Raw genomic sequence first — 15494 nt, 5'->3', positions numbered from 1 at the left:
GAAGTTCTAGGCATCCTCTACTGAAGAGCAATACCAGTAAGGAAGTAATTTTGAAATGCAAAGAAAATAAACCAATCAGCTGAAGGAAATATACTGTTTTCATCAGCAGCCAAGTTTGGCTCCAAACCACTCACAATTTCTCCTGAGAGCCCAGCTTCACTGGAGGTATCTGATAACTGAAACTCTTACCAAAGGTTGGCCTGGCTCTTTTGGCTGCCAGGGTCCAACACTGGTATGTTACTGTTTGTAAAAACGTGCCTGAGCCCAACAGAGAGTTCAGATGAAAATGAGAACATGCCTTGAAAAAGACAGTATGCTTTTTTTTTTTTTTTCTCCAAATAAAGATAGATTTTTCAGAAAACTGCTGCCACAAATAGGCTTTTTTCCCCTCTGTTACACCTAGATGGAAAACGTGTGATGTTTTAATTTTTCATGTCAGACTTTGAGGTGGTCGTTTTTGAGGGATCATACGGAATTGTATGCAGTGGAAATCACCTCACTGGAAATGTTGAGCTGAATGTAATTGTACTGTAACGGTGTTTAGCATTCCTCTGGAAATGACTTCACGTAGAACATGGCTGCTTTGCGCGTAAGGGTGACACTTCCTGGAGGACTGGAGTATTTTGACATGTCTACAGTTTCTAATCGAATCCATTTAGCCACACTAGATAAATGGTCCAAGTCTCAGTTTTCAAAAAATAGCAGCAAAAGCTTTTGAAGATAAGATTAATATTAAGATAATGTTTTTCTCATGTTGTCATCGGTAGAGGAATTCCCCTCTAATACCCTTGGCAGAGTAGTTTCCTTTAACTGCATTAGGATGGAACTGGGTTTCAGATAGTATCTATGTCGCTTCTCAGCTAAAAGGATAAATCGCAACATGAGCTTCTGTCTATAGAAGGCTGAACCAAGAGGTTCCAGCAGGGCCACTCCCTGCATGAGTCATTTGAGAGGAGCTGGGGTACATCTGTTTTCCTCCTCCGGGTTGTTCTCCAAACCAGGTCTTTTCTGCCTTCTGGAGTTCTCCTGACACTCAAGGCCCAGTATTTTATTTTTTATGACACCTTCAGAAGATAACAGGTGCTTCTTTTCACCTCCTGGAGCAGCAGCTGTTGGCGAGGAAAATACTTCCTTCCGAATACACAAAAATGTTCTGGCCACTGAGTCGTTAGGACAGAAAGCCGTTTGCAAAATCAGAGAGATCTTATCATATGTATTCCAAGGTGATAAATCCTTTTTTGACTGCTGTCTAATCCTTTACAGATATTTATCTCCTTGGGATACATATGATATATTTGACTGTCCTCCTCTGTAGATATTATTGTTCTGCCTTTGTGGTCACTGTGTGAGCAAAGTACTTGGCCATACTTTTCCCGGAAAGCTAAGAACCTGCATTCACACAGCAGAGAACTAGGACATCCAAGTATTATTTGGAGGCCAAGTAACTTCTTGTTCTTTTATTTGATTTATAGCTCATCCAATTCTATTAAAAAAAACGTGAGTTTCTGGACCCATGCAGTCAATGGCAGAGCTCCCACAAGGCTGTTGTGCCCAGCTCCTGCTGGCTCTGTGGCAATGCTCAGTGATCAAACGCTGCTTCCTGAGCCGTGCTAATGTTGCATGCATTTCTTCTGACTTGATGTATCTCAGATCTTTCTGTTTCTTCCCACCATGGAAATCAGAACAAAAGTGGAGAGCAAGTTATTTTCAAATTCATAAAGAACTCATTAGAAACAAAAGAATAAAAGATAAACAAAGACTATTTTAAACATTATCTGCTATTGTCTTTTAAAGAAGTTGAAGCTTTGCCAGTGGATTTTCAAGTCTCTGTGGAGACAAAGTCAGGGCCACATCCTCCTGATCTGATGCTTTTGAGTGCTGGTAATCCAAAATGCTTGGTCTGAATCATCCACCATGAATGTACCAACAGGTTTCACATTACCAATTGTCCTAATGTTTGACCATCTGCACTGCAAAATAAATAGCAAAGTCCTTGGTGGATTTCATAGAGTTTTTGGCATTTATTCATTTTCAGTCTCAGTTCTGCAGAATTGAGCTTTTTTGGATTTAATGCCTTAAATATTGCTCATTTCCTCTTGAGGCTGGTAAGGATTTACACAGAAGAAGAGACTGCCAGAGTTGTGTCAGTTTTATGGTGGGAAGGCTTTTTCAGGGGCTTGAAAAAGGTGTTGTTGGTGTTGTTTCTTGCTCTGTAGCTCTCCTGCATTTGCTGGTATCTGAGCTGGCCCTTGCCGAATTGCTGTGCTCCCAGGGTTAGGAGGTTTTCCATGACCCAACCATCCAGGGGCTTCAGCAGCTGCTCTGATAATAAACACATGTGGGGTGTAAGCTGTGTTTTGGGAATGTTAGCTGGGTATGGTCCATGGCCACTGGAGATACTAGGAGAAAATTGAAACAGTTTATAATGCTTAGCTTGACTACACTTGCAGCATCCTGAAATACTGGTAGACCCGAGATCCTTTTGGTCTTGAAGGCCACAATAAGCCTTTTTGCAAAACTATAGCATCCAACCTTTCCCAACTGATCTTCTGTGAAATATGTGCTCCCCTGTCGAAGCCTGGTGCATAAAGATATGTGAGCTCCAGTTTCTCACTGTCATTGTCTCTGCCCTGAAAATACTTACGGATGTATGTCCCCTGTAGATCGTGTTAATGAGCCTCTGGTTCATTGGACATTACAGGCAGGACATGGTGCTGCAAAAATTGACTGAATCTAAGTCCAAAACAGATCTTTGGTACTAAGGAACCATGGAAAGATTCACTTTTTTTCCCACCTCCCCTAGAGGTTATTTTGTATACTAAGCTCTGTTACATCAGTCTCTACCCTTTGCTCAGCAGTATAACAGTCTGGGGACCAAAACAAAAACATATGGCCAAGTACCGAGAGAACTTAATTCTGACAGTACATCCATCTCTTGCTTCAGATAGATCACAAAAGAAAACTACTGAAGTGCCAGTTAAGCAGCATACAATTATTTGCAGATTGACTATCAGGATTTTTCTTTAATCTTAAGCAAGTACCACTTTAATAGTTTAAGATTCAATATTTACAATTATCCAGACCAGAACGTATTTCTATGGCATGCCCCATTTTTCTCTTCTGAATGTATACATGCTCTGCTGCTTGGAAGAGTGACTGAGGAGGGAAGAATATCTGCATATTAACAGCTGATAAATTGGCTTTACAGAAATTGGCTTCTGTCACTGAAAAGAAGGAGATAGATAGACCCTGTGCATCCAGATCACACATCTTGGAAGAGAAAAACAGCAGAAATATGAGGAGCAGGCTAGGTGAAAGGCTAAAATGGCAGACTCTGCTAAATTACCTGATGCTAGTTCATAGCCTGCTATAGTTGAGAACTGTGAAACATGGGACTGAAATTTAGCATCTCTAACCAAGAGGAGTTCAAAATTACTAAAGTACAATTTCTTTTCTTAGAAAAATAAAAATATGTAACAGACCTCAAAGGAACAGAGTTTAGTCAGTGCTGAGCATATTTTCACACTGTCCCTGAAGCACAGTTGCAAAAGAAAAAAAGATAAATCAATCAACCAAAAAAACCCAAAAGCCCCAAGAAAAGGCTGAAGACGTGTTCTCTCTTTGTCACTTGAGATTTTGCCATTTCTTTGCTCAGGGGGAAGTCGGTGACAATGGGTCCCCTGAGCTCAAAACTTTTGTATTTCCATAAATAGATGGGAGCTCTGCGTGGGCTGCTGCTGCTGCCTGGCCTGGGCCCCCTTTCCATTCTCAGCCTTTTCCACCTGTGCGGTCGGCACAGCTCAGTGCTTCGCCTGCAAGCCACAGGAGTTTACAGGCTGGCAAGTTGTCGTGAGACAAGGTTCACGTGAAGTCTGGCAGTCTGAAATGCACAAAGCATTTGGTTGTGCTGGCAGTGGGAGGGCAGTAATTTCCAAGCAAGGGGCAGAGCACACAGCTGAGGGCAGGAACTATCTCAGCTGTCACTGCTTAATCCGTCACCAAGTCTGAGTGTCAGCACCCTCCAAGAGAGACAAAAGCAGAACTGAATATTCAAGCACTGTGGGGCACAGATTTATTTCATTATGTTCAAATATTGCCCCTTGATGGGCCTTGTCTCTTTAAATTTTCCATATAGAAGAAGCATATGCTAGTGTACTGCCAATTGAAGGGGTATATTTCTGTGTGCATATATAGATACAGTTGGTTTCTTTGGGACATAAAATACAAAGGGAAAAGCCATTGTTCTTTCCTGTCTCGAAATTTTCAGAAATTACTAGTTCTCACAAGCAGACCAAAACAGATAACAGATGGCACTGGCTAGCAACAAGGAAACCTAGATGCAAATCCACTGCAGTATATGCAGAACATCTCTGATGTTGCAGGGTTGTGTTTTCTATCATGGTTTCTAACCGGTTATGAGAAATGTCCTGCACTAGCATTTTGTGCTATTTAACTGAATGCGAAAGGTGCCAATAACTCAGCTGATGGCCAAATGACAAAATTGTTAAGAAAGGACGAAAGAAACGTGCAGGGGCTTGATGTGCTTCCAAGTGAAGCCAACAGGAGACTCTCCAGCACTCTCAGCAGCTCTTCAAATGGGACCTGTGCACCAGTATCTGGTGGACACCCAATGTCCAAATGTATGTGGGCTATGCTGCAAAAGAGAAAGCGTGTTCTTGTCCATGGACGTTTCCTTGACCCAGGGAAAATGATGCTGGTTTAACAGACAGCAGAAAGAGACATCATCCCTCAGGAAAGGCAGCAGGCCCGGCATGTCAGCTTCACAGGTCCAAGCAGCCCTGCACCCTGCCTGCCCCAGAGCTTCACAGTGACCACAGCTGGGACAAAGTACTGGGATTTGTCCATAGCTGTAGGGTACTCAAAGCTTGTGCAAAGCTGCTTTTAATTTAGCTTAAGTGGAAGTCAAACTAAACCCCTGAGCAGTATCTCTGGTGTAGGATTTTGGCGTGGGGAAGTGCCAGGGCACCCTGAAGAGATGCCCCAGGGACACAGCACGTGGGTGAGCCACATCCACGTGGTTGCAGCTGCATGACTGCACACATTTTCCACTCGCTCCTGCCCACAGTGTCACCCCTGCCTCAGCTTTTCAATCCCAGCCTGCAGAACAAGGAAAGTCAGGATGAGTTCAAAGGAAACAGGAGTCCCACCAGCTTCTTCCACCATGAGCAAATCACTTCTTGCAGTGAACAGGTATCAAAATCAGTCCCCAGTAAGGAACAGGAGAGGACCGAGCAGCTGTGAGGCCAATGTCTCGCTCAGGTGGGACTACAGTTACATGCTTTCTTCTCACAGAAATGGGCGCTTGCCAAATCTCCAGTGTAACACAGAGCACTTGTTTCTTGTGCTGTAGAGCCCTGAGATAGCAGGCCTTGTATGCACAGCAACAGACAGACAAATGTACTCAAAATGACAGCGGTTTCTACTATTTACTCTTTTTGCCTCTGCCCTCAGTGCTTGTGTAGACAGATCCACGGCAGTGAAGACAGCCTTACCTTGTTGGGAGAAGGATGTGGTTAAATGCTCACTGTTGTTTTCTAGAAAATGACTGTCCTGATGGGGTGCCAGTCAAATATTGGCTGAAATTTGAGAGCGCCCATGTAGCTCACCCATTTGTTATTGTAAGTAATGTGTCCGTATCATGCATTTGTAGGTAAAACGCTTTTCTGCAGTTCTTCTCCCCTACAACACTGAATTTATGCCTACAGGGAACATTAACAGTTCTCCCCGTTATATAAGTTATGTATAAAATTCAGTTTTTCTTTGAAGTGCTGCTTAATACTCCTTTTGCATTCAAGTAAAGCTGTCACTGAGTTCACTGAGATTTGCCCACGCAAGGAGCAAAGGCTCTGTTCCCTTGGGAGCATGTAAGCCATTTTCTAGTAATTTGTCTGCTAAGATGATAGATCTCCTTATTATAGCTCTGAAAACAGGAACTCTACTGTCTTCTAACAGAAATGACTTTACATATTTTATGATGCAGAGCCAAAGGCACTGCTCTTGTTAGCTGGAGTTGGTGGCTGTTTGGTTGGTCTGGACATGAGAATTATCAACTTCCCCTTCCTCTTTTTTGCTTTTATTAATGAAGGCTTTCTACCTCTCTAAAATACATAGCTATATTTTTTTCCCTTCAGGTCATGTTATCGGAAGCTTTGAGTTGGAGGTGGGGGTAAAAAAGTTCACTTACCAAGTAAGATTAAAGCAATTAAAGACTATGGCTCATATTTAATTTACTCTCGTAGATACAATTTTTCATGCAGTGACAGCATCAAAACCTTTTCAAGTTTTATTGCTATTTCACATTTGGCAGAAACAACAGGAAACCATCTGTAGCAAAGCAGGATTGTTGTAAGCATAATATTCAGTAATGAAAAAAAGATTAAAAGAAAACACTGTTATCTTTACGTGATAGCTTTGAAGGCGTAAGGAGCAGGATGCCTGCATTTGCCCATCTATCTACAAGTATCATAAAGAGTTCTGGATGAGGCAAGAGTCTCAACAGTTGATTATTTCAGCAAAAAGAACAAGTCCAATAGGAAATTTTAAATACATTTTTTCTTACTGGGATCTCTATGATGTAAGGATGCACGTGCAGGGGCTTTATCTGACTGCTCATTATATATCCTGACTCATACAGCCAAGCTTGTAAGTACACACACAGCTTCAAACAGGCAAATACTCCCACAGAGGGCAAGTGTGCCACTATCTGTCTTAAAACTTCAACGCAATGCTTAAAAGTGTTTTCTGGAACATAAGATTGTGGCAATTCAGACAGTTCATATTGTCCTACGTGCCCTCATGGTGCAGCGTGTTCCTGCTTTGTTGTGAAAAGGCTGCAGGTAAAAAATAATTCTTCCTGAAACCTTTGATTAATTGGGGTGTCAGGTCTTCAGGGTGCAGTTTCAGGGGTGCTCATGGTAGCAGCTGAATAATTCTGAAGCCCAGGGTCAGTCTATAAAGTCGCAACTGTACTGTACTGTAAGTATTCCCCAATTTCTAGTCAGGCCAAACTACCTTCAGTAAGTCTGTTCAACACAACAAAAGAAAGCTTTCTTCAGATGTGCTCTACAATTCAGCCTGGGCTCTTTTCTCAAAATGTTGAAATTTTGACTGTGAATGAAAATGTGGAATTTGAAGTGAATGAGAAACAAATCAGCCGTTCTGTAGTTTCTCTGTCACTGACAGTATTTCACGTATTAATTACCAGCCTCAGTTTTTAAGATAGCATTTTGCTATGCTAAAGTCAAAATATGTCAGAGAATGGCAATATCACCTTGTTATTAATGTCTTAAATTATAGCCAGACACCCTGTTTTTCCAGTTTTCAAGGCAAGTTATGAAGGCTTTTTTTTTCTTTTCTTTTTTCTTTTTTTTTTCTTCAAGTGCTGAGCTGATGAGACATTAAAGGTTTCTTTTTCAAATAGTTTGGCTGTTGGGTTGCTCCCTTCACTCACACCTGCCCCCTGTCTTAGAAATCGTCTCCGCCTCTGCAGCATCAAACACTGAATTTACATAGACACAAAGAAAGCGTGGAAGACCAACAGCTCGCACAGTGATTAAGATGGGAATGCAGGAAGAGCAAAGCAGCTCAATGGTAAGAGAAATATCACAATACCCTACCTTTCTGCGAGGCTGACTAACCAGGGCTTTCCCATAGGAGGGAGTTGTGCTGAGGATGCCACAGGATCAGCAGTTGCATGTAGGGCTGCTGGCAGTGACTGAGCTGGTAACAGTGAGCCAGTTAAAGCTTAGACATGAGTCACATCTTGAACTTGTTGTGGTTTGTAGTGGCTAAAAGGGTTTTGTACAGCATCGCTGTACAAGTCTGGGACTGAGAAATTATGGGCTAACACCTGATAAAGCTACTGCCTGCTCTGGAAGGGAATGCTTGCTTTCAGCAATATGCTAGAGCCTTGCTCAATTCCATGCATTGCTCACCCACACCGTAGCCTGGGTGTGACTCTCCCTTACATTATTTTAATACCTTTACAAAGTACTCTGGCTTATTAATTCACTAAGATCTTCCTAATTATACAAGCATCCCTGAAGAATTTCAGAGATGTGCGTAAGAAGTGGCAAACTTTTTCCTTAAAAAAGTGACCCCACCAAACTCAGTGGTAGAATGATGTATGTACTTACCACATCAAGTAAGCTTTTGTAAATGCATATGGCTTTTTGTTATGGAATTCTAAAACAGAAGCAAAGAAAATGAATGGGAAGTATAGTGTTTGGAGTTGTTTTATTCCTTCAGAAATTTCTGTTCATCCCTTTCAAAACTATTTTGGTGGAAACATTTGAATGCAAAGACTTGACAAGCTTTCTCAGTCTTGATGCCATGGATGTTTCCACCATTTATTTTAGCAGACTGCTGGTTTTGTGCTTTCATTTGCTGTTGCCTGACTCCTTGTCTGAACTGGACAAAAAATTGAAGAAAGGGTAAAATTGTTGCACGAGCTGCAAAAGCCACGTTAATTAAATCAAATGAATGAAGTCCAAAAATACATACAAAAGCAAAGCTGCTATCTGTGGTATTTTCCCTGTCGTTACTGATGCTAGCTGGATTAATTTAATAAGTGTTGCTCTCAGACCTCTGCTTAGCTGCATAGACACGTCCATTTTTGCCGAACAGATGAAAGTTCACAAACAGTTGTCTGAACTTCACAATGTTTTTCATGTAGAGTTTTCACCCTTTTTCATATATACAGATGAAACGCTTTTCCTTAATCACAGAAGAGCAATTAGAGGTGGGTGTGTGAGAAGTCTGTAGAATAACAAACAGACATTTGGAATCTTTGATTCAGGAGCACTTTGGGGTGAGAAGCAGAAACTTTCTTTTAGGTCATCTTCATGGACTTAGTCCCACAGAGGAACTCGGGTGCCTCAGACTTGTCTCTTCACAAGCAGAAGTCTAAAATTTAGATCCTTAGAAGCCTTGCTTGCCTGCCCCTTCACCCCAGAGGTGGCTACATTCCTTAACACCCATGCTTAGTTCCTTGCGTGCCTGAACGTGTGCTTCTGGACATGCTTTACCTGGCCGAGTCTGTGTCGGAGAAATGGATCTGTACATCATGTGTGAGTCCTGCTGCTGATGGTGGATGAGCTTTTATTTTCAGCCTTTGCACAGCTGGGATGTAGGAGACAGGGCCTTGATGTCTTTCTCTGCCTGTTTCTAGCACTCCCTGGAATGCTCCCCGTAGCACTGGTTCTTGTGTTTTCTATGTTATCTTTCCATCCCTGTAGATATCTGTAACTCTTTGGAGAGAACAGTGCTGTTACCTAGTGGCTAGGGTATTTGCCAGGGTGTACGGGGCTGTGGGAAACACTCAATCTAAAATATTTAAATTTTCTCTAGAGTAAGAACTGGAGCCCAGTTTCCAAATCCTGTCCCAGGTGGTGCCCCTTCCGTTGGGTTTAGGAGTCATCTGTCTAAGTGAGAAAGAGAACTGCCTGATGCAAACCAGGAAAGCTTTAACAGGGAGGAGCTGGAGAGCTCTGGCAGGGGGTGGCCTGCAGGGACTCAGCTACCAAGGGGTAAGAGTCTTAAACTGAAATTCAAACACAGCAGAATGTTTTCCTTCACCGGGCAGAGACATCTACTGTTGTGCTATCACATCGGGGCTCTTTTGTGCAGAGAGATAGAGCAGTAGTAGTACTGTATTTTGTGGAAGAGAAGTGGACTGAAGGAGGGAAACCTACCACTGGGAAAGACTTTGGGGGAGCTGATTGCCTAACTAGTTTTCAGAATCCCAGAATGGCTGATGCTGGCAAGGCCCTCTGGATCCCTCAGACCCACCCCGTCTCCAGAATGGCCACCGGGAGCAGGGTACCCAGGGCCATGGCCAGGCAGCTGCTGGAGATCCCCAAAGAGGAGACCCCACAGCTTCTGGGCAGCATGTGCTGGTGCTCTGACACACACACCACACAGAAGTGCTGCTGGTGTTCAGAGGAAGCCTTCTATGTAGGATATTCCCAGGAGCCTTGCCAGAGCCATGACTAGGGCATATGTGCTGGCTTTTGAGGTCTCCATTTTGAGGCTCTTCTCAGGCTCTGGCAATAGCAAAGATGCTGCCACTAAATGTGGCCTCCATGGCTGGCGACTCAAGTCCATCACACACTGCTCCTATTACAGATCTGGTCCCTGGCTCTCATCTCTGGTGAAGCAGAGAAATTTCTTAGGGAAAACATGTACAAGATTATCCCAGGATGTTTTAAACTGGGGAAGGTTACAAGGCAGGCAGCTCCAGGGGCACCACCGTGGTTGAAGGTTGGTTTCCAACGGATCAGTGTCTTATGACTGATTGCCAGCTGTGGCTGAAGCCATCCCCACTGGGACATTTGCAAAGACCTTTCTGCCACCTGCAGTTCTCAGAGGCTCACAGGCTCACCAGAAGCCCCAGCATGGCCGCTTGCGTCATGAAACCTCCAAGGATTATGTTTCTCCCTTCACCCTCTGTGTGGGCAGGATTGCTAGGGAGAAGGAGTGAGGGACACGGGTGAAAATAGGGAGAAAAATGACTCTTCGGCTGCACAAGCTCTGTCTGTTTGCTTTGGGATCCAGTTAGAGCTGGGGGAAATAGCCCAGATGAATAAAAAAAGAAATCCATCTAATAAATACCATGGTTTTGGCACTCTCTCGAGAGACAGGAGCTCCCTGTTCCAAATTAAACAGAGTGAGTATTTGATGTTGTCCCATTTTACTCAAAGTGTGTCTTACTACTCCGATAATCAATTGATATATGGAAACCATATACTCCTCTGAAATGTGCTAACCATATCCCGTATGCAAGTCTTTAGTTCTTAATCTATTTTTTAATCTATTCAAGAACAGTTCCTCAAAGAGCAAATGGAGAGTACAGCAGAAATTCAGGAACAAGATGCTGTAGGGGCAAATTTCAGGGAAGGAGTAATAGGTGACATGAATGTGGTAGTCTTAGGTTTTCATTTCCAGGCTTTTGTAGGGCTTTGAAGTAAAGACTGTCTATGTGAATCATAGTATTTCTGAACACTCAAAGTGGACTTCAAAAAAACACTTTAATTGTAGACAGTTTGGTTTTTATATGGGAGACTTGGCTAGCTGTATAAATACACTTTCCTCATGGCAGGCCCGCTAGTTTCAGCTGTTGATGGAGCTCTCTGAATGGGGGCAGCAAAATCTGGTCTTCATGTTTTAAAGACTGATGTTAGTCCCTTTAAGAGAGTTTTGTTTTATTAGGCACATAAGTTAGGGAGAGCCATTTTGCAGTTCTATATCCAGCTCTTGCTTCTTCCTACAACAGGAATAGATGTGCAGGAGAAAAACAGGACCTGAAGGATTCAGGTGAGGAGCTTTGTATGTGTAACAGTGAGCAAGGAAAATGGGTAGAATGGAAGAACAGGGTAACTCGGTCATTGTTTCTTTAAAGCCTTAAACTCACATCACCATGAGCTGCCAAGAGACAGAGTGGTAGTACAGATTTATTTTTAAAGATTTGTATACCCAGTATGTCATGACACGATAAAAAAATGAAATGGTTTTAACTGACATGTTATGTATGTGGTTTTGGTCACTTTCCATTATATCTCAGTGGTGTAGAAAAAAGGTAGCCAACAGAGTTTATTAGTAACTAACAAAAATGCTACCCTTTCCTTTGCACTCTGGTGGGTCTAGCTTTGATGTAATTAAGCATAATATAAAAATGATGCATCTATCAGTGCCATCATTTATCATGAAATGATAAGCTGTGTGTGGTGCATGGTTTTAATTAACTGTCACTTGTTCTCGAAGCTGAGATGCATTGTACACATTTGGCATTTAGGAACATACATACATGAATTTGTGTGCATGTTGTAGAAGGCAGAGCCAAGATGTCCAGAAACTGAATCTGAACATGACCTGAGCACAATTAAACACAAGCACTTGCTATCCCTCAAAAGCTTGGTTTTTTAAACTAGTTTCCCACTTGCATCCTTTTTTGAGAAGAATTAGCTTTTGATTTTCACCGTTTAAAGCACATCACTAAAACATGCCCCCAGGTCTCTGCACCGTGTGACATCTTAGACAGGCCGTAAAAGAAATGTAGTTCCTCAGTTGCTGTTGTGCAGTTGATAGGTCTATCTTCCAGAAATGCTGCTTCTGTAACCTATAACCCTTTATTTACTTCAAAAAATAGTCACTGGATTAAATCACTTCCTGTTCTATGGTTTTGCTAACGCATGCAGTACTAAAGGTACATGCATTTTTTTTTTCCTCCACATACAGGGAGCCCTACATTCAGTGAGGCTGAGCCCTCTTCCAAGAGCTTCCCCTGACCAGCATGATTCCAAGGGACTACTGGATCAGGCAATATGTCCTTAGTTCTTGGATAAGAGTCCTTTTGCCAGATAGTGGCTGTTGGCACAGCCCTCACAAATCAGAAAGATGAGTTCTTACATTTAACTTTAAAAGATGATCTCAGCATTACCCAGCCCTCTGTGGACGGAGGCTGATGATGCTGCATTGCACTGGTGGCATCAGGCCTTTGACAGGTGAGGGTGAGTTGGATGAGACTGTGCTCCAGCTGGGATTATTTTGATGCAGAAGCAACATGTGCATGGTATGTCTTTGCCACTTTGAGTTTGTGGAGGAGCTGAAAGCCTGGCTTTATATACTCTGCACCAGGGGAGCAGGCAGAGCAGAGAGGTTGATTGCACCATATGGGAGGGAGGGAGTAAAAGATGCAGAGGTCCTGCTCTTGGCTTTATGAAACTCGGTGGGCACATGAGCAGTGGTTGTGGAAGCATCGGGTCCAGGCAGGAGAAAGGGGACTTTCTGCTCTCCGCTTCACCACACAGCAAGTCCAGCAGCTGGATCGGAGCAAGGGTTGGTGTCAAGAGAGATGATGCAGAAATAAAGAGAAGGAGTCACTGGCATGACAAAGCATGTGAGTTAGAGAAAAGCTGGATTAATACCAAGCAAAGGACTGATTGGAAAGAAAAGTAGAAAACTTCTGGAGGAAGAGGAGGGAGGTGACATCTTTTTGAGGGCTGGAGTAGGATGTGCTGGGGAATCCAGGGCATTGGCTGCCTAATTGATTGCTGGTGCCCTCATTAGACTAGGAGGCCCTGCTGGCATTTCTTGAAAATTGCAAGTAAGCTATTTTTAACAAGTGTGCAGCAATGGAGTGACTGCCTAGAGCCACGTATTTCTGTTTCCCTCTGTTTTGGCTGCCAGTGAGATACAGCAAGCTGAACTTGCTTTGCTTACATATTTTCTTCATAAAGCTGTGCTGCTTTCATTGCATTTGACTTTGGGTTCAAGCAGCATTCTCCAGCTTGCTGTCAAGAGCTGAAATGTCAGAATGAAATACTGAATGCTATTTCCTCAGATGCTCCATGTCTGAAATTATTGAGGCCCCATGCTAAGTGTCCTCAGTGGATTGCTGTGATTGCTGACATGGAGGTATGATCTATTTTTCAATACATTGGTCACAGGTTGATGAAACTGATTTCTTTGAGAACCTCCTCCTGCTGGCACTAGATAGAAGATATTATCTCCCAATGAAAAAAAAAAAAAAAAAAAAAAAGGAAGAAAAAAAATGTACAGATGGTTAATCTTTCAACTGCAAAAATAGAAGGGCATACCTGTGGCCAAGGTGAGATTGATACTGTAGCTTCAAAAACAGTTGTGTCAGTTCAGTTCAGTAGATGTTTCCCCTCCCATCCTAATGGCTAGATGTTTAACATGTTGTGTGATCTCTCTTCCCACCCTCCCTTTTGCCCTATTTTAAATCTGCTGCAAATTTAACCTGCTTTATTCAGATTTGTAATGGCATGATGGTTATGTGCTAGCTGGGACTTGCAAGTACCTAGAGTCCTAGGAATGCTCATAATTTGCATCCTTAATAAACCATAATTTTAAATCCTAAATATAGAAAGCATTCTGTAACTGAAATGGATTGAAGTAGCTTCTTTTTCCCAAACCTCAACATCCCAAACATCCCTGTGAGCCTGAAAATTTTGGAAGAAGCCTAGCACTGAACTGCTTGAAACAAGAGAATCAAAAAACCAAATTAGAGCTGTCTGTTAGGTGAAATCCAGAAAACATTGATGGGTCCTCCTCAAAGGCAGGGTCAGTCAGAAGTACTAGAATAGCCCTTAAGGATTGTTAATTCCAGATGATTTTCTGGGCTCAGGATTAAAGGTAGGCATTGTGAACTGATAGAGAAGGACAAGATTTTCTGACTTTACGTTTTATATTAACCATCTATTAGTTATAAGAACCATTACAGTGTTTCATATACTGTCACTTTTTGGCCTTCATGTCTCTTTTGGCGCTACTTTAAAAAAAACTCACAAGTGTGTTCCAGTACCATAAATTAATACAGCCTTATTCCAAACGGCACGGTAACTCTTTACCCTGGGAAATGAACTATAATTGGTTCTGCACCATGGATGGAATCCTAACACTCCATCTTTTATCGGGTGATTACTGCAAAGTGGACACCAAATATATTTGCTGTCTGGCTCTGCGTCTGGATGGCCACGGCTTCCCTTGGGCATCGCACACTGCCCTGGCTGTGCTGAAGCACAGGTGCCATGGAGGCAGCCCAGCCCTTGTGGTGCTACCACCTCCTCATGCACAGCCTCTGCCCATCTGCTTCTCCCTCCACCCACTGTCCGCATGTGGAGTTCAGCTCTCTTCTTGTATTTTTTTTTTTTTAATGCTCAGAGTGTGAGCAGTTCCCGACACATTTCTCTCAGATTATGTGGTCGGCGTAAGATGAAGTACCTGCAGCAGCCAGTCTGCGGTTGATTTGAACGCAGGCGAGTCTCAACAATGAGCTTCAAGGAGGGTGTCAGGTATAAATCTCCTCTTCAAACAGCCAGGGTGCATTCCAGACTTCAGAGACACCTCTTTGTGTGGAGGGGTGGTTGTGTGGTGTTTTGCTTTTTTTTTCTTTCTGCCTCCTTTTGCTTTTTCTTGGGCCTGGAAGAGGATGAAAGTGTCGGGGTGTGTGCATTCGTTTAGGCTGATAATGAGAGAGAGGCTCACGGGCATGGTGATTTGGCAGCCTTCTCACTTCCTGTAACAGTTTAAAAAACCTTCATCCAAGGGCTGCTTTAAGACAAACATTTTTTGTTTAACTACTGGTGGTTTATTTTCCGTACAACCGTGCAATTAATCTTATTTGTATTAAAGAGGCAGGCTGCTTTTTGTACACTTTTCCGAGCTATAATTAATGAAGATCAAAAATGTAACAGAGACACAGTATTTAGCTTTGCATAGGTGTGACTGTGCAACATCTGCAGTGATTAGAGAAGTAAAGAAGGCAGCATTGTGACTTTTTTTTCTCTTCTGAGAGACACTGCTCAGGACTCTTTACCGCTGTAGCTGTGAGAATAATTTTTGGTGAGGAGAATAACCGATACTGAAAACACCAAATTTTCTTATTGCATAGAGGAATAAAAATGTTAACAAATTTATTATCGGATAGATCAGGTTAGCAAGGACTGAAACTG

General features: G+C 42.7%; 1 protein-coding gene across 4 annotated transcripts in view; it reads left to right on the top strand.

Annotated features, from left to right (window-relative positions):
* The window catches only part of EDAR (ectodysplasin A receptor), a 71765-nt gene that overhangs the window by 1610 nt on the left and 54661 nt on the right, over positions 1-15494 (top strand). For 2 of the 4 annotated variants that reach the window (XM_042810275.1, XM_042810274.1), the window contains exon 2: positions 7490-7611. The exons of the other annotated variants lie outside the window; for them this stretch is intronic. In XM_042810275.1, the coding sequence (XP_042666209.1) occupies positions 7579-7611 (33 nt within the window). In that variant the 5' untranslated portion in view covers positions 7490-7578. The remainder of the gene's footprint in view (positions 1-7489; positions 7612-15494) is intronic. 4 annotated transcript variants of the gene reach the window in all.

The sequence above is a fragment of the Centrocercus urophasianus genome, unplaced genomic scaffold, assembly GCF_019232065.1.
Source record: "Centrocercus urophasianus isolate 14NV4802_14NV808 unplaced genomic scaffold, USGS_Curo_1.0 seq_12, whole genome shotgun sequence".
NCBI classification, from domain to species: Eukaryota; Metazoa; Chordata; class Aves; order Galliformes; family Phasianidae; genus Centrocercus; species Centrocercus urophasianus.
Note: the sequence above shows the minus strand (reverse complement) of the source record. Positions and strands in the feature narration are given on the sequence as shown.